At 48.2% G+C, this 23,936-nt stretch overlaps 1 protein-coding gene across 5 annotated transcripts; it reads right to left on the reverse strand.

Annotated features, from left to right (window-relative positions):
• Positions 1–580: 580 nt before the first annotated feature.
• Gtf3c2 (general transcription factor IIIC subunit 2) lies at positions 581–23,659 on the reverse strand. Of its 5 annotated transcripts, none has more exons than XM_028874739.2 (21): positions 23,571–23,659; positions 20,509–20,571; positions 18,410–19,100; positions 17,927–18,248; positions 17,548–17,676; positions 16,959–17,235; positions 14,083–14,177; positions 13,750–13,827; positions 12,918–13,016; positions 12,292–12,519; positions 11,988–12,099; positions 11,721–11,829; positions 10,232–10,257; positions 9,494–9,623; positions 5,241–5,385; positions 4,670–4,831; positions 4,429–4,516; positions 4,079–4,207; positions 2,979–3,128; positions 2,783–2,890; positions 581–2,366 (listed from the first exon to the last, which is right to left on the reverse strand). In XM_028874739.2, exons 3-21 carry the CDS (start codon positions 18,771–18,773, stop codon positions 2,148–2,150), a joined length of 2,970 nt encoding a protein of 989 aa, XP_028730572.1. In that variant the 5' UTR covers positions 18,774–19,100; positions 20,509–20,571; positions 23,571–23,659; the 3' UTR covers positions 581–2,147. The 5 variants fall into 5 exon arrangements, with proteins under 5 accessions (XP_028730572.1, XP_028730577.1, XP_028730580.1 ...); XM_028874744.2 differs by having other exon boundaries at positions 18,410–18,679; positions 23,571–23,653; XM_028874747.2 differs by lacking the exon at positions 20,509–20,571 and having other exon boundaries at positions 18,410–18,679; positions 23,571–23,651.
• Positions 23,660–23,936: the final 277 nt, after the last annotated feature.

Consider the following 23,936-nt stretch of genomic DNA (forward strand, 5'->3'; position numbering starts at 1 on the left):
ATGGAGTCCCGTCCTTGTCCACACACACACACACACACACACACACACACACACACACACACTGACTGGAAAAATGCAAAAAGTTCCCTGGTGAAAATTGACCTGTTTTTGTTTTTTGTTTGGAAGGGAGGGAGTATGGGGGGTGGGACCTGAACCAAGGGATTTGTACATGCTAAGCACACACTGTTGCACTGAGCTCTAATCCCAGTCCTGAGATGGGACCGTGAAGGATGAACAGGGTTTAGGGGATGCTGGGAAAAGACAACTGGAGAAGACATCAAACTAAGTAAGGCACAGGGGAGAAAGAGCAGGAACAAGGGGTATAAAGTGGATAACCAACCGGGAAGGAAGGAAGGAAAATGAGAAAAGCTTCACGGGAAAGGAAGAAGACAGGGCGGGAAACATGGCCCCCATTTCCTTCCGAGGTCAAGATGAGGGCTGACGAACCCAGGAGCAGGGCTCCCGGCACCAGCCTACACCTCAGCCTTTGGTGCCCACGCCCCACCTTCTCTACCACTCAAGTAGGAGACATGGATGTGCTGTGTCAAGGGGCTGCTCTGCAGGACGAGCCAGGCTTCTCTGCAATGGAAGGCACTTCTTTATTAGTTCAAAAAGCAAGCCTGACAGCCTGAGCTGGATCACAACAGAGTGGTACAACGCTTGACTCCTTCACACCAACGCGGGCTGTGGTCCTTCTGCTGCTTAAGGACCTGAGTTTCCTACAGACCTGCTTCCTCTTCTGTACAGGAAGGGGACTGAACTACTTGATGCTCTTCTGAGAGATTTTCTGGCATTTGACAAATCTTCTATACTACTCAGGCAGAAAGCTGTTCCCAGACATGACAGACCAGTCTTGAGTGCTCTAAAGTCTAGATTTTGTTTCAGGCAATACTAATGTAGACTGCATCCTTTCCAAGAGGAAGCAGTGACCTGTTTGTTTCCTATTTCCTAAGATGGTCTAACTACTTCCTCCCAAACCTCAGCCTGTACTGCGTGTCCCATGGCTGTGATCTGGCGATCTCACATCACTGGGGCTGCCGGTGCTTTGGAGGCAGGATCAGTCATGTGAGGTGCAGCTATCCACAAGAGGACTCTATCCAGATGACAATACATTATTGGGTTCTAAATACTTTCTATACAGAGTTGAAACATGTTTAATACGTCAACAATGTGACCATATCATGAAGATCAAAAATCATGACTTGTAAAAGAATGATTGAAATAACTAAAGATATTTAATCTAGAGAAAAAGATGACTTGGGAGACACATGATAGCTACTGTAAAGTACTGAAAGGGCACTCACGGGGAAGAATGACTAGATCTCCTAACACCCACTAGTAAATTAATAGAGGTATACTCTTGACTTGATATAAAGGAAGATTTTTTTTTTCTCTTACTTTTTGGTTTTATGAGATAGCCCAGACTGAATGCAAAATTGTGAACTCCTGCCTCGGCCTCCCAAGTGCTGGGATTACAGGTGTGCACCATTATACCCAGCTTCAAAAATTTTAAAAACACTACTATCCAGGAGTGTTGTAGTAGTGTCAAACGGTCAATGATTGGGAATATTTCATAAGCAGGAGCGGGTAAGAGCTGGCCGCTGGCCTCCTGGTACGGAGTTTAAGGTGTTCCTCAGTTAAAGTATTACAAGCAGCTTCAGTCCAATAAATTACTGTCACCCCCATTGGGCCTGCGTGTTGGTTATTCTAAAGAGGAAGATTGGAAGGCAATAACATCAAATCCTGGAAATCCACAGGAGCCTTCATGAAGATATCCTTTCCGACTCTCCAAACACCCACTCACAAGTGGTCTCAAAAACACCCAGTACCTTTACTTAGCTTTACCTCCTTCACAATATGCTCAATATGAGCAATTTGACTCCCAAGCCTAGGTCAGGCCTGAGTGTTTCTTGTGAGCCACGGTTTTAGGCATAGGAATTGTTATGGAGGGGGAGCCCCCCTACCTGCAGGGAGCTGTGACCATAGAAGTCTGTGGAAGGAGAGGGATTTAAGGAGTTCTGGGCAGGTAGGCCTAAAGATCTAGGCCAGGCACCATCACTGTCCAGGAAGGGCCCAGGTCCTATGCTCTGTGCATGGGAGCAATTTGATCTTGGCAGACTTCATCCAAGAGTTCTGTGTGGACCAGACTAGGGATTGGGGGGAAGGCAATGGCTGGTTGGAGAGAAACCAGGCCCTTCCATTGAAAAGGATGTTTGGAACATAGCATTGAAGTGGGCTCGGCTTTCAAGCTGTACACGGTGAGCCAGTGGGGAGGTGAGTCCACGGACAAAATGGATCCGAACCAGCCCTGACTGCCCCCCAGATACCAGCCATCCATAGGAGTCCAGGTTTGGGCTGAAACGTACCTGTGAAGAGAACAGGAAACCAAAAAGAGCCTCAGAAGTTGTGTCTTAGGATAACCCCTACTGTGTGAGCTTTAAAAATAGGTCACCACACCCCAGTACCCAGAAGGCAGAGGCAGATATATACCTATATCTCTGTGAGTTTGAGGCCAACTTGATCTACAAAGTGAGCTCCAGGATAGCCAGGGCTACACAGAGAGACTCTGTCTCAAAAACACCCAAAAACCAACCAACCAAATAGATAAAAACAAGTCACTATCAGGAGGACTGGAGCATGAGAGCCTGTCAATGAGATCTATGACCCAGGAGAGCTTGTCAAGGCTGCTTCTCCTCCAGCCATCTCTGCTGACTTTTAGTCGCTCATTCCACTGGTCACAGGCAGATGGAGGGTGGGAAAAGCTGTAAGACAAGGCTCTCACCTTGTGAATAGCTTCAAGTTGCAGCCTGTCCAGGCAAAGCTGAGAATGTCCCTCTCCTTCCTGCATGCGCAGCATGGGTTCTCTACGGAGCAGGTTGTGGAAGGAACTCTGGGGAACAGAAGTGGAATTCCTTAGGACTTCTGCTGTCTAAGGTTTCTCTTTTCTAATGCCACACTGTTTTGTAACCACAACTTACCAGATCTGTATCTTGAAAGAGCAAGTAGTGGTGATTGATGGTCTCAGTGTAAGTTCTCGCTTTGGGAGGATTGGGGGTCTCAGGGGAGGTCGAAGAGTCTTGGTCTTCGGGGCTGTCCTGGTATGCTATCAGATCTGCTTTATATATAGGCTAGGAGAAGACCGAAAGATTAGCGTCTACAACTGTGTGCACTCATGCTGTGGGGTATACAGGGAGGTCAAAGAACAACTCTTGGGAGTCCATTTTCTCTTCTTTCCAGTGGTCCCAGGGACCGAACTCAGCACACAGGCTTAGCAGCCAGTGTGTATACATACATACACACACACACACACACACACACACACACACACACACACACACACACACACACACACACTGAGCCATCTCTCTAGCCTGAGATTAGATTTATTTTGTTTTTCAAAGCAGAGTTTCTCTGTATAGCCCTGGCTGTCCTGGAACTAGCTTTGTAGACCAGGCTAGCCTCTGTTTTCCAAGTGGTAAGATTAAAGGCGTGCACCACTACCTGCAATTAGATTTTAAAATATTGAACACAAAAGCAAAGGAAACTGCCTTACTGTGACGAAGTCTCAAAAGTAGTAAGACTAAAAATACACTTGGGGTCAGCCCATGGTGGCGCACACCTTTAATCCCAGCACTGGGGAGGCAGAGGCAGGTGGATCTCTGTGAGTTTGAGGCCAGCCTGGGCTACAGGGTGAGTTCCAGGCTAGGGCTGTCACAGAGAAATCCTGTCTTGAAAAGACAAAGCAAAACACCCGGGCTAGCACAGTGGCTGTGGGTAAAGGCTCTGGCTGCTAACCCTAGTACCTTGAGTTTAAGGAGAGAGAACTGACTCTCAAAAGTTGCTCTCTGGCCACACACAAACTGTGGCATGCACACCACCTCCCATACACACACAAAATAAATATAATGATAGTAACAATCCTAAAAAAACATGTTTGTTCCAACAGGGTAGAGAAGAGTATACCTAACTCCTTGCCACAGCAAGGACAGAGCCTGAGACCAAGCACTAGTTTGCATCCCACCAAGAGGAGACAAGGCAAGTAGAGTATGACCTAATGGATGGATGTCCGCATACTTACAAATCTCCTTTCGGCAGGTTTCTTGACATTGATTGGGTTTGATGCCATGTCAGGTAAAATGGCTGCGATGAGCTCCCCAGATATGTCTCCTGCAGCTACTGTCCCAAGCCAGTCTGACCCTGAAAGACTCTAATAGGAAGAGACATGTTCATTTCACCCATCCATCCACCCATTCATTCCTGTGATGGTGACTTACAGTCGAGGAGAGACACAAAGAAACAACTCATGTCTCTAACATAGTTATCATACACTGTTCCTCCTTCTGCCCTGAATCACTGTCTGCCCCTGACTACCACAGTGAGCACACGGGCATCTCCTGCATATTGAAGCTCAGGGAAGGAGAGGCTCACCCAGACGGTGCCTTTTCGCGGAGCAGTAAAGTAGGCCTTAAAACCAAGGTAACCAGCATCGATGTAATGAATTCCACAGAGCCCGTAACTACAAGAGAGAGAGAAAATAAACCATCCCTCTTCTAAGTTCTTTTCCTACAGATTTCAAAATAACCCAGAACAAACCCAACCCTCCTTTCCCCAGCGTGTGCCCCAACCCTTAGGGCCTGTCCCCACAACTCAGATCTTCATCTTGCCGTACGAGGCATAGCAGTTGTCCTGGGCCACCGTGACACCATTGTAGGGAAGCAGCCAGGAAAGCTCTGTACTCAAGAAGCGCTTGATGCAGTTTATTGGCTCATAAGGCCGTCGAAGATCCCAGAATTTGATTTTCCGGTCACTCCCCGCAGAAACCAGGAAATGACTGCAAAGACGGGAGATAAATCAGAGCCAGTGTGGAAGGGTCAGCCTGCTGCAGCCTTCCCCTTCCACAGACTTTTTAAATTGAATTTTGTTAAAGTTTATTTTACATACCAACCACAGTTTCCCCTCCCTCCTCTCCTCCTGGACCCTCCCCCCATCCACTCCTCAGAAGGGTCAGGGTAAGGCCTCCCATGGGAATCAACAAAGCATGGCGTATCAAGGCCCACCCCCCCCCTGCATCAAGGGTGAGTGAGGCATCCCACCATGGGGAATAAGTTCCAAAAAGCCAGCTCATATACCAGGGACAGATCCTGGTCGCACTGCTGGGGTCCCACAAACAAACCAAGGCACACAATTGTCCCCCACATGTAGGCAGCCTGGCATGGGTCCCCAGCCCTCCTATTCTGTACCTGTTAGCTTTGCACCACTGAACTGTACGGACAGCCTGGTCATGGGCTAGGAAACACTGGAAGGGGTATAGCTTTAAGGAGCCATCGGAGAGCCGTATCCGTTGGAGGGGTGAATTAGTGGGAAGATTCCAGAAAACCACCATACCTAAGGTAGGGACAGAGTATGTAGGCATTAAAGCATTGGTTCTCAACCTGTGGGTCATGACCCCCCCTTCACAAACCTCTATCTCCAAAAATATTTGCATTAGGATTCACAACTGTAGAAAAATGACAGCTATGAAGTAGCGATAAAGTAACTATGGCTGGGGCCAGCACAGCGTGAGGAACTGTTTGAGGCTGAAGCATTAGGAAGGCCTTGGTTCTGTGTTCTCATTTCTTTCTCTGGGACCCCCGACTTTGTCTCCTCCTCTCAAACCCAACAGTGAAAGAGCAGGGATGATGATGACCAGATGAGTTCTCCCGCCCAGCTCAACCCAACGTGACATCAGCTAAATGTGACAGCTTAGCAGTCCTGGGCCTGCACCTCAAATTTCAGGTCGAGTGGATCTGAGGGCTGCTAAACAAAAGAAGTTTTAAAATTTTAATTATGCATATGCGTATTTGTCTGTGTGTAGGTATGTGCCTGTGTGAGTGTATGGATGCCAGAAGAAAGCTTTGGATCTCCTAGAGCAGGATTTACAGGTGGCTGTGAGCTGCCCGATGTGGGTGTGAGAAATGAATTCAAGTCCTCTGCAAGAGCAGCACAGTACATGCTCTTAACCACTGAGCCATCTTCTGGGCCTCAAAGTAAGAGTTTTAAACAGTGCATATCTGATGCCAGCACGTGCTCATAACCTCCGCACGGGCTGAGGCAGGATGATCTGCCCGGGACACACCATGAAAGTCTGCCTCACCAAACTAAAAGCAAACGACAACCAACAACCCGACAGACAGCGCTGCCTTTTGTGTTTGGTACTTGGGACTGAATTTGTCTCATGCATGCCAGGCAGGGGCTGCACCTCACGGGACTGGAGTTCTCCCGCCCCCCGGTCACTCCTCAGCATGCAGCCTAGGCTGGCCCCAATCTCCCAGCATCCTTCTGTCTCTGTCTCCAGTGGGTTGGGACAGTAGTTATCAGCCGCAATGCTTGGCTTAGGCTGCCTGTCTGGTACGTTATACTGAAACACCGTCACACCTGTTCATTTATGCAATGTCTAGAGTTGATTCCATACCCAAAAAGCAGAATTTAGCACTAACAATGGTAAATTAGCTCATAAAACCTAAAATCACTACTGTTTGGTTCATTACAAAAAATTTCTAGTTCTGCTCTACAAAATGCAGAGGAAAAGACAACAAATGTACATTCACAAAACTTGACTTAAAACAAGGCTGGCAAAGGAGAGGTACTCAGAAGTGTAACTCAGATAAAAATAAAAGATAAAGAGCATTAAAACCCTTATATACATAACTTAGGGAGTGCAGCATTGATGAACCTTTTTCAAAGAACGAAACAAATACGGTGACTTGAGGGTAAACAATGGAGGCAGGAGCCTGGGCTGAGAGACCTGGGAGACCGTCATTGGTCACTCCAGCAACTTATCTCACACATGCAAGGACTGACTTCAATCACTGGCCCCGGGCGGGCGGGAGAGGGGAATCAACAGTAGTAAAGCAGGAGACACGGATCCTGACAATGAAATACCACCCAAGAGGACTGGAGAGATGGATCAGTGGTTAAGAGCACTGGCTGCTCTTCCAGAGGTCCTGAGTTCAACTCCCAGCAACCACATGGTGGCTCACAACCATCTATAATGAGATCTGGCGCCCTCTTCTGGCCTGCAGGGACACATGCAGACAGAACACTGTACACATAATAAATAAATCTTTTTAAAAAAAAAGAAAGAAAATACCACCCAAGAAAAACAGACACAAGTGTGATGTAGGTGGGAAGTTAAAAAAGCACTAACTTTCCGAGTCCTGGGGAAGACCTTGATCTGGAGGAGGTGGGAATGGGGGGTGGGCTGGGGGTAAGGAGAAGGGGGCAGGAAGGGAGAGAACAAGGGAATCTGTGGCTATTACGTAGAACTGAATAGTATTGTAAAATAAAAAAAATTTAAAAAAAAAAAAAAGCACTAACTTCCTTCTCTTCCGGACAGAAAGTCTACTGGTCTCTGTTACTTAAAACATAAACAAAACAGGGCTGGTGAGATGGCTCGCAGTAAGGTCACCTGCTGCCAAACCCCATAACCTGAGTTTGATTCTGGGACCTACCTACATGGCTGACAAAGAGAACCAACTTCCATAAGGTGGCCTCTAGCCTCAAATTAATGAATAAATGTCAAGACTATGTAATTCAATACCTTTAACTTGCACTTACTGGAAGAACTGGGGACTGTCAGGACCTAACGACTATCAGGCAGCACTTGCTCATCTTCCCATCAGCCCTGTACCACCAGGCCCACCAAGCACTGGGTACCCTCGCACTGCATTAAGTCAGCTGTGAGCTGCCTGTGGGTGCTGGGAATTGAACTCAGGTCCTCTAGAAGAGCAGTCAGTGCTCTTAACTGAGCCAGCCCCTACACCTTTAAATTAAACAGCTTGTTTTGTGACCTTGTTTCTATAAAGTTGTCTTTCTCTAAACTCCTGTATTATCAGAGACTTTTCTCTTTTCTACTTTATAGTGGAAACATTTATGTGAAGTACAATCATTTCAAGCACACAATTCCAGGAGTTTGACAGTTACTAGCACCAGTGACAAGAACCCAAATATTTCCATCAATGTCAAAATTCCTTATGACTCTTTGTATCTATTTTGAGTGAGGATAGTGACTACATATCATACTAGTGATCAGCAGGCATTGTGGGTAGTTATTCTGAGCTGTATCCATGTTTTATGTCAGAGGACATTTTTTTATTGGCTAGTAGTCTATTATATGTATGTATCAGTTTTGTTCATCCACCTGATTTTTTTTTTTTTTTTGGTTTTTCGAGACAGGGTTTCTCTGTGTAGTTTTGCGCCTTTCCTGGAGCTCACTTGGTAGCCCAGGCTGGCCTCGAACTCACAGCGATCCGCCTGCCTCTGCCTCCCGAGTGCTGGGATTAAAGGCGTGCGCCACCACCGCCCGGCCATCCACCTGATTTTTTTAAATCACATTAATTCCTTTTCTATGGTGTACCACAGCATGTGTGTGGAAGGACATCTTGCAGGAGTCAGTTCTCTCCTCTGACTGTGTGGGTCCTGGGGATCGAACTCAGGCTGTCAGGCTTGGCAGCAAGCACCTTTACATTCTGGGCTATTTATTCAGCTGTTCAGCTCTTTTTAAAAATCTTGTAATTAAAAAAACATTTTTTAAATATGTGTGTCATGTGTTTCTTGATAGGTCAGAAGATGTCTGATGCCCTGGAGCCGGAGTTAGAGGTGAGCTGCATGGTGCTAGGAACTGAAGAAGGGTCTTCTGGAGAGTAGCAAGTCCTCTGAACAACTGAGTCATCTCTTCAGACCCCTAATTTGTTTTATTAATTTAAAAAATATTATATTTACTTATTTTATGTGGTGTGGAGGTCAGAACAACCTCTGGGAACTGCTTCTCTCCTTCCATGTGTGGGTCTCAGGGATCAAACTCAGGTCACCAGGCTTGAGGGCAGGCATCTTCACTGATGAGCCAACTAGCCAGCACCTCTACTTAACTCTGAATTGACATTATTTTTAACTAGCAAATATTCACTGTTATCTTTATAGAGGACTACATTAAATTATGGTCACATCTTCCCTTTCTTTTCTTTGAGATGAAGTCAAAATAGCCCAGGCTGGCCTCAAATAGGTTTTTTTTTTTTTTTTTTTTTTTGAGACAGGGTCTCTCTATGTAGCCCTGGCTGTCCTGGAACTCGCTCTGTAGCCCAGGCTGGCCACGAACTCTGCCTCCCGAGTGCTGGGACTGGCTGAGATTTGTTGGATTTCGTGTGTGTGAGTGTTCTGCTTCCATGTTTGTCTGTGCACCATGTGCATGTCTGGTGCCCAGAGACCAGAGGAGGACTTTGGACCCCCTGGAACTGGAGTTACAGATAGGTGAGAGCTGTCAGGTGGGTGCTAGAAACCAAAACCAGGTCCTCTCTCTGCAAGAGAGCAAGTGCGTGTAACTGCTGAGCCATCTCTCCAGCCCTGCTTGAACATCTTCAACTATAATACAATATGATGCTTAACAAAGGAGGATGCAATCCAAACCCAAGCACATATAAAAGCTTCAAGAGCAACAACAACAGGTCTTGATTTTTACCATTATAGTATCCTGCGGCCAGATGGTGGTGGGGCCTGGTAGGCATCCAAGCCAGGCTAAGGCACTGACCACACTCAGAGGGGTCTGAGGCTTGCACAGACCCCACCTGAAGGGTTGCCAAACACTGAACCTGTAAGGACAGAAGAGGTAAGATCAGGATTAGGGGTTCTTACTGTGGGAATTAAAACTCTAGTCAGTTTTATTTTTAAGATTTATCTAAGTGGGGTGTGTGTGTGTGTGTGTGTGTGTGTGTGTGTGTGTGTGTGTGTGTGTAGAAGCATGTATACCATATAACTGTCTGGTCCCATGGGATTCAGAAGATTTGGGGTCAGATCTCATGGAACCCAAGTTTTGGATGGATGGTTGTGAGCCACCATGTAGGTGCTAGGATTCAAAACCTAGGTCCTCTGCAAGAGGAGAAATTGTCTCCAGCCCCCTATCAGTTCTTTTTTATTTTATTTTATTTTGTTTTGTTTTTTTGAGACAGGGTTTCTCTGTGTAGGCCTGGCTGTCTTGGAACTTGCTCTGTAGACCAGGCTGGCGTCGAACTCACAGAGATCCACCTGCCTCTACCTCCGGAGTGCTGGGATTAAAGGAGTGTGCCACCAACGCCCAGCCAGATCAGTTCTTAATCTAGACAAGGGATGCTTTTCAGAAGTGAAAGACTCACTGTGGAATCTGTAAAGTAAGGCTCTAGGCAGATGAAGCCTCCACTAAGAGAACAGGTTCCTCACTCACCTTGTAGATGGCAGGCTTCATAGCATCTGTGTGAGAAGAAAGACAAACAGCTGATGCTCTGGACCCCCAGAACTGAGCTCCTCCTCAGGCCTTGCTGTGGGAGCAGAAGCTCTTGCCTGGGCAATGCCTTCCTTCATTCTTTCTCAACGTCAACCTCTGACCTCTCCACCTGCCCCACGTCTTCCCCAACACCAGCTTCCTGTCTCTGAGAACCACTAACTCCTCCACACGGGCTTCCCCCATTTCCGTTTCTAGATCTCTGCTCATTGCTTGGGACTTGTCCTTATCCACTTGCTCTCTCCTTACTGGCTTGTTCCTCCATTTCTATGTAGACATGCTCTCCTGTCTCCTCTAGAAGGGTTAACTAACACAGGAAGTCAGGTGCAGTGGTGTTCCTCCATTTCTATGTAGACATGCTCTCCTGTCTCCTCTAGAAGGGTTAACTAACACAGGAAGTCAGGTGCAGTGGTGCAGACCTGTAATCCCAGAACATGCTAAGTGGAAGGAGGAGGAAGAGAAGCTCAATTACCCTCAGCTACACGGTAAGTTCAAGGCCAGCCTGGGCCACAAGAGAGAAGCCGCTTCTGAAAACAAACTGAAAGAACCACACAAAACCTCCCTTTGGCCCACGGTCACCAGCCACCACCCTCATTTATTTGCCTCCCTTTATATCCAAATCTTTTAGTTTTTTCTTTATGTGTTTTCAGACAGGTCTCTCTATAGAGCTCTACCTGTCCTAGAACTCACTCTTTAGACCAGGCTGGCCTTGAACTCACAAAGATCCACCTGCCTGCCTCCCAAGTTCCCTGTTATCTCCAAAGTTTCTAAAGAAATTATCTGTGAGGATTGTCCAATCTTTAAGCTGCATGCAGCTAAGAACAGCTAAAAATGTGGCTTAACACAAAATAGTAACTCTACTCAACACATGACCACACTTTCCATTTCTTGGCAATTCAGCTGTGGAAATAAACTCTGTAGATGACATCATTCCACAATATCAAAGGGCTGGACATGCCCGACTCCTATTTCTGCCTCAACCTACTCCTCTATCAGACTACCAAACACAGAACATCCTAGGGTTTACCCCCAGATTCCCTGAAATACTCAATACCGTTGGGGGAACACAAGATCTGCTTTCTAGACTCTTCCTAAAAGATACTGTCTAAACATAGGGGGGGGGGCCGAGACCACACCAGGGAAAGACAGAGGCTGGAGGAGGTGAGTCCCACTTGTCAGCCTCAACCCTTAGCAACTCTTGACACAGTCGATTTATGAGGGCACAGAGCCTGAAGAGGGAGGTGACTGGTAAAATGCTGAAAGGGCACAGTTAGTCTGGAAAGGAGTTTAAGCTCAAGAATGAACAACTGAGGTCCCAGTCTTGTCACAAAAGCCTGCCTGACTATGCTTTTATGCCTGAGACTGCATCTCGGTCCCGGGAGGCAGGCAGGCAGGCCCGAGAGCTCCCCACCACTGCCTCTGTGCTACTTGCCTGGAGGCTGCTGAGCCAGGAGGGCCTCAGGATGCGGCAGACTGAACAGCAGCACCTTCCCATCCGAGCAGGCCAGGGCCAAGAGACCCAGACGAGGCAGGAGAGGAGCCTGGGGTGAGAGCAGAGCTGCGCTGAGGTCTGCTGCTTTCAGGTGCCTCTCAGAGCTCCTGAGGCATGGGATGCTGGGAACCCCACCCACCACACTCGAACCTTCCTCCCTCCGACCCTAAGAACGCCCAGAGCTAGCCCACAGTCCACTAGAAATACCTTCCGAGGAGTTTCTGGATGTTCCCATGCCCCACTGGGGCAGAACTTGAGGTCCCAGATACAGCCACTGTCACAAGCAATCCCATAGACAAAGTGGGCCCTGTTGCCAGGACTGGAGACAGAAACACGGGAGACAGTGGGTAGGAAGAGCCGAGGACTAAGGAGCTCATCACTTCCCTGTCTCGTCTCAGCCCAATGCAAGCCCTTGCCCCCCCTTGCCCCTCGCCCCCCGCCTCCCCCCTCCCCCTGCCTCCCCCCACCCCCCCCACCCCCTGCCTGTGGCAGTGGCCCAGCCCCACCTCACCAGCTCTCTTGCTGCAATGTCCCAAGGCCCCAGAGCTGCAGCAGCCCAGGGCCTGAATGAAGCTGGCTCAGTGGGTGTGTCTCATTCATGTCTGGGCTGGAGAAAAGGGCCACATACTGGGAGGCCGCTGACCCTTCAGGCACTGGGCACCAGTCCAGAGCCCAGAGCGGCCCTCCTGTGAAGAAGGACACATCCCAGCGCTCTGGATGTGCTGTGATCGAGCTAAATCTAGAGAAAGGTCAGAGAGCAACAGAGATATTAGGAAACGCAAGGACAAGATGGAGGTTCTCACTGGAACCTCTGCCACGACTCACATCTCCCTCCCTTCCCTCTCAGAAATGAACTCCAGCTCATCTTCAAAGATGACAGGCTGTCTGTTCATGCTCAATGCATGTCATCTGGTGAACTGGTCTGCCCAAGTCTCCCAAACTTCTCTCAGCCCGGCTTGCAGAGAAAGCTGGACACTGTCCATTAGAGAGGACTAGCCTGCTACAGCAGACACTCTCCTCAGAACCAACCAGGACCAGCACCCAGGGGAGGGCAGGGCCGATCTGCTAACCCTTGCAACGTTCCTCCTTCCTGGTCCTCTCTTTGACCACCCGAGAGAAGGCGAGCGGCTCCTTTACCTGTTTATCCTGTAGATGGTGCCATCCTCGGGAATCCCTTCCCGGTGCACCGAGAACAGGGGAGACTTCTCCTCCTGGGGCAGGTAGGGAGCTGCTTCACTGTGGGAAGCAGAAACAACAGCTTGACCCCGGAAGAGCTTCGCCACACAGAATTCCCACTGTACACTTAATTCTTTGTCACTTGTCTGTCCTCTCCTTCAAGGCTTCTTTGGTAGTTAACATTGTCAACTTGACAGGACCTAGAATCACCCATTAGGCAAGCCTGTGGGCACACTTTGAAGGGTTACCTAGATAGGTTGGCCTCTGGGTAACTTTGTGAGTGAATTTTTTGGTTTGTTTTTTTGTTTTTTTTTTTCTGGTTTTTCAAGACAGGGTTTCTCTGTGTAGCTTTGGAGCCTGTCCTGGAACTCGCTCTGTAGACCAGGCTGGCCTGGAACTCACAGAGATCTGCCTGGCTTTGCCTTCCGAGTGCTGGGATTAAAGGCGTGCGCCACCACCGCCACCGCCACTGCCGCTTGGTGAGCGATTTTCTTTATTCAGTTAACTGAAATGGGACAATTCACCCTAAATGCCCATGGGCTTGGGTCCTGGACTACATAAAACAGAAGCCAGCTGAGCACCAGCATCCACTATCTTGCCTACCCAACTGCAGATAAAGAGCAACCAGTTGCCTCAGGGTTCTGCCAGGACTTCCCACCATGACTGCGCTGGCACCTTCGACTGTGAGCCATGAGCCAAAATAAATGCTTTCTCCTTTAAGTTGCTTTTGCCAGAGTATTCCACCACAGCAACAGAAAAGTAGATCAGCTTCAGAGATGTCAGTTCCACTTACAGTTCGGATAGCAACTGCCACTTCCAGGCTACTGGAATCCATTCAGCAAACTCCCAGAATGAATGCTGCTGTTCTCGGCTAGAGACAGAAGAGCATCAATGGAAAAGGAGAGAACTCTATAACAGCACTGTCTAAGACCGTTTTCTGGGAGGGTGGGAGTGACCAGCACTTGAAATGTGGTCAAGAATTACAGAGAGATCTTGCCCTTAACAGCGCCCCTCAGTAATGAGCGAATGAGCGCCACCACCCCACTCCACACATAAGCAAGGGTTCTCTCCTTCTGGATGGTCCTTAGATCCCTCCTCCCCCCGCGTGCCCTCAGCCCTTACTCACAGGTCCTTGGTGAGGTGCAGGCACTTCCAAACAGGAGCCATGATGTAATTGGGTAAGCCATTGGGAGCCATGCCCCGGCAGTGTGGTTTCTGCTTCTGAGGATCAGAGTGAAGAAAATATAAACATCGAGGTTGGAGAAAGTCCCAGCAGATAGCTTCTTTCTTGGTTTTTAACTTTCCTTGGTTTTTACATATCCTCCCAACTTCTCTGTCAGCATCTCAACAGATTTGTGGTGCAATGACTCTATCAAAGCATTCTGTTCGCCTTTCTCCAGTCTCCATATTTGGTTCGGAGGACTGTCATACACTTCCTGAAACTCCTGCCCTGGGGGACACACCCAGTTCTCCTTTAGTGACCCCCCCCCCCCCCACACACACACAGGTCAAGGAGGGCATTCCTTAGATACATAATCCTGGAATCGCACTCATCTTCCAGGGATGACTATCACCTTCAAGCCCAATTCTAAAGCTTACATCATCATAAACTTGGCTCAGCCACACCTTTCCTACAAGCTGCAGGTCTACAGAGCCATATTAAAGACTAAGGAAAAAAGAAAAGTCAGAACTCGATTAAATTAAGAAATAAATAAATAGGGGCTGGAGAGACGGCTCAGCAGTTAAAAGCATTGGCTGCTCTTCTAGAGGAACCAGGTTCAATTCCCAGCAACCACACGGAACTCATAACTGCCTGTAACTCCAGTTTCAGGAGATCTGACACCTTCACAGAGACAAACCATGAAAGCACAGGAAATAAAAATAAGTAAATTATTAAAAGAAGAAGAAGAAGAAGAAGAAGAAGAAGAAGAAGAAGAAGAAGAAGAAGAAGAAGAAAGAAAGAAAGAAAGAAAGAAAGAAAGAAAGAAAGAAAGAAAGAAAGAAAGAAAGAAAGAAAGAAAGAAAGAAAGAAAGAAAGAAAGAAAAGTTAAGTATGGTGGCTCACGCCTCTAACCCCAGCATTTAGGGGAAGAAAGAGACCCAATCTAAAAAAAAAATAATAATACAGTGGAGAATGATAGAGGGAGACACTCAAGGTCTACCTCCAACCTCCACACCACAGCACACGTCACCACACACATGTACACACACACACACACACACACACACACACACACACACACACACCCAACAAAGCTCCTGTCTACGCTGGTTGTGGCGGTGCTCACCTGGAAAGCTAGTGCTAACACAACCGTGGCGGGAGGGTCAGGTCTGAGACCAGTCTAAACTACTCAGAGTTAAAGTCCAGCTTGAAGCACAGTAAGAAATGTCTAAAAACATTCAGTTTCAGGGCTGGCAAACGGCTGAACAGGCTGAGCTTGTTGCCACGTCTGACGCCCTGAGTTGGCTCCCTGGGCCACACGATGGTGGAAAGAACGGACTCCCGAGTTGTCTACTGACCCCCATACTCACCCCAGCACTCAAGTCCCGGATAGTTTGGATGACAGTCTTAATATATACATTATATACACACAGACATATATACACTTTTTAAATTTTGGATTTGTTGCATTTTTCTTTTCTTTCTTTTTTTTTGGTTTGTTGAGACAGGGTTTCTCTGTGTAGCTTTGGAGCCTGTCCTAGAACTCACTCTGTAGTCCAGGCTGGCCTCAAACTCCGCCTGCCTCTGTCTCCCGAGTGCTGGGATTAAAGGGGTGCGTCACCACCGCCCGGCACATTTTTATTTTCAAAAACTAAAACTGATCTCCAAGAATCACTTGATTATTGAAGGCGTCAGTTTCCCTTAACTGCACACTCACGGCATACACTGGAGACCAGAGAACTATACTGTGGGTTCATGGCCACAGGCACCTCCCACTCACTCCACCAATGAGAAAGTCCCTGACACCTACTGGCAGGATGCCCCACAGCTGGATCTCTCTGGTGGGGACTCACCTCTGCTCTCCTCACTGGTTGACTAGGACTCGGCAACCTTTCATCTGCATAAATGAAAGCTGACTTCTGAGTGTCCACTGAAGCTCGTCCTACTTCCTACCCACGTTCTTTTTTGACTTAAAAAGATTCTGCAGGTTTAGCTGGGATGTTAAAAACAGTCAGGCCTGGTGGCCCAGTGATATTCCTAACTGCTCACAAGGCTGAGGCAGAAGGATTGTGAGAAGGATTGTGAGGTCAAGGCTTGCCTGGCTACCGAGTGAGGCTAGGGCCACCCTAGAAACTTCGTGAAACCGTGTCTCAAACTTTAAAATAGAAAAGTGAAAGATGTAAAAAAAAAAAAAAAAAAAGAGCTGGGTATGTAGGTCAGCAAGAGCACTTCCTAACATGCATGAGGACTCAGGTTCAATCCTCAGTACCACAAGAAGAGAAAAAAGTTCCAGACATGAATGGTGATGCTGCACAATAGCATAGATTTCTTTTTTTGGTATAGTAAAGCCACAGAATTGCACGTTTTTAAACGGTAAGCTTATGTGTATTCACGACAGTCCAAACCAAATTAACCAGCACGTGTCGGCGCCTACCAGTCAGTGTAAGTCCTTTCATCCTCTACCGATCTCCTTCGACACTACTCCCCAGACCCTGCTCTCCGCTGCATTCCCCCTCTGGGGACACAGCACCCTGGAGACCTGCACCTGCCCTTCAAGGCCCAGCTCAGGTGCCACCCTCTGTAAAATGTGAGCAGTTAGTCCCCTCCACCAATCTAAGTCATTTTGCAGCACTCAGTGGAGGCAGGATCCTTGTCCAGACGTGAGCCATTTTATTCACGGTGTTCCTCCCTACAACCTCCCCGGTACATCACATTTCTCAAGTTTTCCCTTTTTGGTCCTAGTTTTGGCTGTGAGAGGTCAAAGTCATCCTTCTCGGTACTCGGTACTCTGGTGCTTCCTAAAACCCATCTTCCCACCCTTTCTCGTCAACTCAAGTTACCCCTGCAGCGGGTCCTCGCGGGGTGCTTCGGGGTGCAACAGGCTCAGGATCAGAGGAGTTCTCACTCGGGGCCTCACTCTCCTCCTCATCTTCGCCCTCGACCTGAAGAACAAAGTCTTCATCCCGAGCGCTCCCATCTTCGTCACCCTGAGAGGCTGCTTGCCGCGTCTTCTTCGGCTTGGTGGGGCTGCTCACCTTGGGGCTCTTAGGAGCGGACAGCGGAGTGGGCAGGGCTGTGGAGAGCTCTTCAGCCAGTTCCTGGAGGTACAGAAGTGCCCTGTAGGACAGGGTGGAGTCAGAGCCATGCTCGCCGCACTGAACGGAGCCCACATTTCCAGACTTCTTCTTTTACTATCTCAGCAGTGCTGGGAAGCAGATGCCAGTTTCCCCTTCCCTCCAATATACAGAACACAAGTCCAGGAGAGTTAAGTGGCCTGGCATAGGCAAGGCAGCTACCAAGGATCTGAGTCCCGGCTTTCTATCTCTAGGCCAATGCACTCTTACTCTAGCACAGAGAACAGCAAGGGCAGGGGGAGGAGGGGAGGCACAGAAACATTGAAATATATTGAGTGGTAAAAGCAATGAAGACCTGGGGGAAGTCTGTGAAAAATGTGATGGAGAGCCAGGTGTGGTGGCGCACGCCTGCAATCCCAGCACTCGGGAGGCTGAGGTGGGAGGATCGCAAGTTCGAGGCCAACCTGGGTTAGGCAGCGACACCCTGTCTCAAAACAAAAACAAAACAAACAAAAAATGTGATGGAGTATGAGGTACAGAAAGAAATCACTTAGATACAAAAGTTAGCAACACATACCCACAAAAGTGGCTTTAAGAGCTAAAGGGCTGCCCCACCCAGCACCCAGACACCACCCTACTTACCTGATACCTCACCAGTCTTCCCATCTCTCCAACACCTGCCCCCCCCTTCCCCCTCCACCACCCTCCACCAGGCTGTGCCCCACAATCCTTACACTTGCGCAGCCCTTCGGCGGGGTCGTTCCCCAGAAGGGGTCTCAAAGTCCTCAGGGGGCCTCTTTGGATGTGGAGACTCTGGCTGATCTAGGCCTTTGGACAACTTCAGAAGTAGCAGGTCTCCCTTGGACTTTTGACTTCGTTTCTTAGGCATGGGGGTGGACAGAGGGTTGGCCTGATCTAAGAGACCAGGAACCAGAGGGGTGGGTGGAGGTTTACGTTGCTGAGGCCTTTTAGGGCCTCTTGGTGTCCTACCACCTCTCTTCCCGGAAGGCTTTGAGGCCCTAGGGTTTGAGATCTTGGACATCTCTGAAGAAAGATCTGTAGAGAAGAATATGGTCTATGAGATGGGATCAGAGCTCAAGGTTCTTTGGGGTACAGTACACGGTACCCAAGTTTGTAAGAACCCATGAGCTCAACATGCTCTCTTTCATCTTAAGCTAAGCATGGAGAAACAAGAAGAGCGAGGGCAAAGCACACACCTTGCTGCTCCAACCTGGTGAGGCTCTCCTGCTCTGGAGGAAGCCTCCTCTTGTCGGAAGAATCCTCAAAGCCAGGCAAAGCGGTAGGCAGTGACATCTCGATGGAGGCCTCCACACTGGAGGTTTCTGAGGAGGCCTTGACATCCAGCTGGTTCAGTTCTTCTTGTCCAGGAGAGTCTACCACAATCATGTTCCCCACGGGGTCGGCCTCCCCCAGGGCAACATAGCCGACCCCGCAGGTATCCATCAGCACCCCCCAAAATGGCTGCCCTGCACACAGAGATACAGCAATGAGTAGAGGCTCAGAGTTCTCTCTTTTCCCCTTCACCCCACAACCAGAAACCCAAGCATCGTGATCGATCATTCATTCACTCAAGTAACTCCTGGGGTGGTAACATGGCTTAGTAGGTTAAGATGCTTGCTGCCAAGTCTGGTGACTTGAGTTCAATCCCCCTGGTCCACATAGCATGCTGTAAGGAGAAAACCAACTTCTACAAGTTGTACTCCGACTTCGACATGCTCACGTGTACCCCGCCGCCCCACAACACGCTATTCTGTCAAGAACTAGTAAATGACAAGACAAACAAGGAGCAGGACATAGTAGTGCACACCTGTAATCCCAGCTCCTGGGAAGCTGAGGCAGGAGAGATGCTGTGATTTTGAGACTAGCCTGGGCTATACACACAAGCCCCTGTTTCAGAAAAGAAAACAAAAACAACAAAAAAAGACAGGCAAGATGCTGCCTTCTTGAGATTTACATTCTCATGTAGCACAGTAAATAAGTAAACAGATAATAAGCTACTGTTTAGTAACTGCTTACTACATACCAAACATAATACTAAATGCTTTATGAATATTACTTAAACCTCATATATCTTCATACGGATATGGAAGTGAATATACAATGAACTTAATTCTTACTAAAACACAATAAGACGAATCATATTCAGATCCCCACCACAAGGGAAACGGAGACAAAATTATGCCCCTCTAGGGAAGAACTGTAACTTCCTAAAAAACAGACTGAACAACAGCTGCCAAGCAGGTGTGATGGTGCAGTGGCAAAGTCCTCGTCACTATGGAAACGGAAGCAAAAGGATAATTTGAGCCCAGGAATTTGGGGCCAGCTTGGGGTATAATACAGCAAGACTCGTACTATTAAATATACAGAGTTGCCAGATACTATAAAACTTAGGCCAAGCTAAAGTAGGATACCCAGAGGCAACATCCAGTTCTGTGATTGTTAGTAAAGGAGCAGATTCCCTAAAGAATAAGAGCTGCACTGAACTAAGTAGGATAGCACATTTTGGAATCTTAGCACTTGGGAGGTGGAGACAGGAGTTCAAAGCTAGCCTGGACTACATGAGATCAGGGAGGGAGGGAGGGAGAGAGGGACGGAGGGAGGGAGGGAGGGAGGGAGAGAGGGAGGAGGGAGGGAGGGAGGGAGGGAGGGAGGATGGGAACAAGAGTTAAGAGTTTTCTAGAACCTAGCCATCAATGTTACATTTGAATTGGGGAGAGGGGTTCCTATTGGCTACAATACAATTAAAGACCACCCTACCACATTAAGAGAACTTTCTCATATCAAAATGGACTAAAGTGTCCCACATCTTTATGAACCCAGAAAAATCAGATATAACCACGAGGAAGGACACTGGCAGAAATAAAACACTGACCACAAACCGAAAATTGGAGCAAATACAACTCTGTAAGGGTCCAGATTTTGGTCAGGACAACCTGTTTGCCTTTGACAAGGGGCAGAAATAGAAACAGTTCAACTCCCAGGAGGGAACCCTCCATAGGTTGACACATAACTAAAAGATGAAGAATTCACCAGGCTCAATGGAAAAGTGAGCTCATATAAATTCTGAAAGAAATAAACCTCTCTTCTTGTAAGCAGCTCTAGTTCTATTACAAATGGCAGCAGTAAACCTCTACCCCAAGGGGTGAGGCTAAAGGCAACCCCATATGGTAGTATCATTGCTCTTTGGTAAAGGGAAGACCCTGTATCCCATTCAAAACCAGTAATAAGCAAAACAGGATCCAATGTGGGACCTATGCTCAGACAGGACAGGAAGAAAAAAAAAGTTGAAAAGTACCTTTCAAAAGAACTACTCCAGAAAACAGAAGAAAATTTTCAGCAAACACAAAAACTACAGGATCTAGGAAACAAGAGAAAACAATGGCAAGGCGGTGTAAGTGAACTGGCAGCCACAGGGAAAGGAATAAAAACGTAAGTTCTTAGAAATTAAATCTGCAGGAAGAAAACCAGCAAAGTCAAACTATACTGCTAAACAGTGAGATGAAGGGGCAAGCTTGAGAGAAGCCACAGACTGCAAGGAGGAAAAGAGGGGGTGACAAAAAAGGACACAGATGGAGAAGCGGAGGTGCGGGCTAAGCTCAGGGGCTCTGCTGCTGCTGCTTTAGTCAGGGTTTCACTGCGCTGCCCAGGCTGGCTTTGACCCGGCAGAAATGTGCCTGCCTCTGCTGGCATTAAAAGTGTGCTCCACCATCCTGCTTAAAGTACGTTATGGTTTAAAAAAGAAGGCAAGGGTGGTGGCACACACTTGTAATCCCAGGGAGGTGATGTGAAGAGATCCGGAGTTCAAGACTAGCCTTCAAAACATGAGAGATCTTGCCTCACAAATAAAGAAGAAATGAGAATAGAAAAAACCAAAACTTCAAAAACTTAGTAGAAGAGGTTTGGGGGTGTTGGCACATGTCTTTAATCTCTGTGAGTTCAAGACCAGCTTGGTCTACATCAGCTTGCCTAGAACATAGTTAAGACCCTGTTTTAAACCAAACAAACAACAACAACAACAAAAAAAAAAAACGTAACAGAAGAGAGGGAGGATTGGTGGTTGGCGCCTGTAATCCCAGCAGAAGGGAGCAGAGGCAAGAGGATGGAGACTTCCAGACCAGCAGGGATACAGGAAGACCCTGTCTCCTCTCACACTCTCCCCCTCCAAATACTGAAATAAGGAAGACCTCCTTGATTTATAGATCAAGAAGGCTTGTGTGTGTGTGTGTGGGGGGGTGTCGTTGGAGACATGGCTCAGCAGTTAGGAGCCTTGCTGCTCCTGCAGAGGACCTGGATTTGGTTCCCAGCACCCACATAGTGGCTCACAATCAACCAGAACTACAGTGATGCACAGACATACATGCAGGCAAAACACCCATAGACATAAAATAAATAAATAAGCAAGTAAATAAATAAATAAATGGCTTATTTGCAAAAGAAAAATAAAGAATTTTTTTCCCTAGTTTTTTCGGGACAGGGTTTCTCTGTGTAGTTTTAGTGCCTGGATCTCGCTCTGTAGACCAGGCTGGCCTCGAACTCACAGAGATCTGTCTGCCTCTGCCTCCCGAGTACTGGGATTAAAGGTGCATGCTACTGCCACCTGGCTTTCTAATTTCAAATTTTAAAGGTTTCAGTTGGCCATGATGGTGAATACTTATAATCTCAGCCCTTGGGAGTTGAAGCTAAAGGATCTGGAGTTCAAAGCCAACCCAGAATAAAAAACTGTCTAAAATAAGGGCCTTGCAAAAATAAACAACAAAACAATATTCTGACTGTAGTGAAGACAAAAATCTATCTTCTTTGAAAGTTGGTAAGATCCTGCTTATCTGGCTTACTACAGTGTTCAAATTTGATTCATGGTTAAATATATCAATTAGCTCATAACTTTTTTCACTGAGTGACTCAAAACACACACACACACACACACACACACACACACACACACACACAAAATCCTTTTGAAGATTCACTTCTAGTGAAAGGCAGTGGCAGTGAGTGGTTTAATTTCTTTTTTGTTTATTTTTGTTTTTCCAGACAGGGTTTCTCTGTGAGGCCCTGATTGTCTGGAACGAGCTCTATTGGCCAGGCTGGTCTTGAACTCACAGAGATCCACCTGCCTTTTGTCTCCAGAGTGCTGGAACTAAAGGCGTGCGCCACCAATGCCAGCTGAGTGGTGTTGTTTCTACTTAGGAGTTTACAATACAAAATTTGGACAGACAGTAAAGGAAGAAATTTCAGTAAATTCTAATTAGAGTTTTATGTCTCAAACTCTTTGATTCCCTGGCTGCTTCAGGCTGCTAACCTGACTACTTGGGCAAAAGAAAAAACAATTAGATAACACTACATCATAAACATGGGCTCACTTCACACACACTGGTTTAACACTGTTCCCCAAAGTATTCCTATCATGCAACTGGTGACATATCAGATAATTTTACTGGTACAAAAATGAACATTTTCATTTGGCTGTATTTTTATTTTAACTTGCACAGAAGCCTGAAACTCAACTCACATTTTCAGTTTATACTGCTTGAGGCGAAGGAGTGTAAACTTGAAAAGTAGAACTTAAAACTAGTGAGAAAATGGCACTACAGTTGATAACGGTAAGAGGTAACGTTAGCGAGAAAGATTAATTTATGTAACAAATACGTCCCCAAGGGCAAACATATCTGATTATATCCTACACCTCTCCAGTAAAGTGAATTACCTCCTGTGGGGGTGAAGTCGCCATCTCTGTCTTGCCCAGCCGACGGCCAACTTGCCGCGGAATAAAAAGACCAGACAAGGAAACATAACTGGCCCTTGGCTGCAACCAATGGGGTTGCAGCGCGCGGGGCACAACCCCCGGGGCTAGAGCCACTTGCAGGGGAAGGCTGGGACACACAATAAGAGGGGACTGAGCGCAACAGAGGAGGACAGAGTGCGATCCGTCTAGACATCACCACCACCTGCCATTCCCCGGTGCCGGCCGTGGGGGCAGCTTTCTCCACTCGCCTGTGCCGCGGGCGAGCCCCGATGTCCCTAAGCCCGAGGACAACGGCAGGTTCACCGAGTCCGCGGGGAGCCGCGCAAACCGCGCGGAAGCCTGGCCCCCGGGCCCTGCTTTACACACACACACCGCGTGGGGGAAGAGGGGGTAAGACGGGCGGGCAGAGATGGGGGGGATGCTCAGTGGCCACGGCGGGGACTGAGGCGGGAGCGCGACGGCTTCCCGGAGGCGCGCAGAGGCTGGGGGGTCGCGCTGCCTTGCGCGGGGGGAAGAGCGGAACCGGGAGTCGGTTCCCAGGGCCTGAGCGCGACGGCGAGAGAAGGGGAGGAGTAATTCTGGGTCCCCCGCACACCCCGTTGCGGTACACTCACCCGCGCCAAAGTCCTTCCGGAAGTCCAAGTTCGAAGATGGCGCCGCCTGTCGGGTCGCGGTTTTATGACGAAAGCTCGGGCGGCTCTTCCTCGCCCCGCCCCCGGGGCCAGGTAAACGCCGGCTCGGTCGGGAGTGCGTTCCCCGCCGAGTTTTTCTAGTAAACTCCGTGTTCCATAATGCAGCGCGGCGCGGCGCGGCGCGGATCGGCGCGGCAGCCCCCCGACGCCCGCGAGCTGGAGCCCGGCTTCCGCGGCCCCAGGACACTGCAGGGCCTTCTGGGAGTCTCAGCAACCGGAAGGGGAGGTCGGCGCCTGCGCGGCACCGAGGCTTCCCCAGCGGCCCTGCTTCAAAGCTTTGAGGGTGCC

The sequence above is a fragment of the Peromyscus leucopus genome, chromosome 22, assembly GCF_004664715.2.
Source record: "Peromyscus leucopus breed LL Stock chromosome 22, UCI_PerLeu_2.1, whole genome shotgun sequence".
NCBI classification, from domain to species: domain Eukaryota; kingdom Metazoa; phylum Chordata; class Mammalia; order Rodentia; family Cricetidae; genus Peromyscus; species Peromyscus leucopus.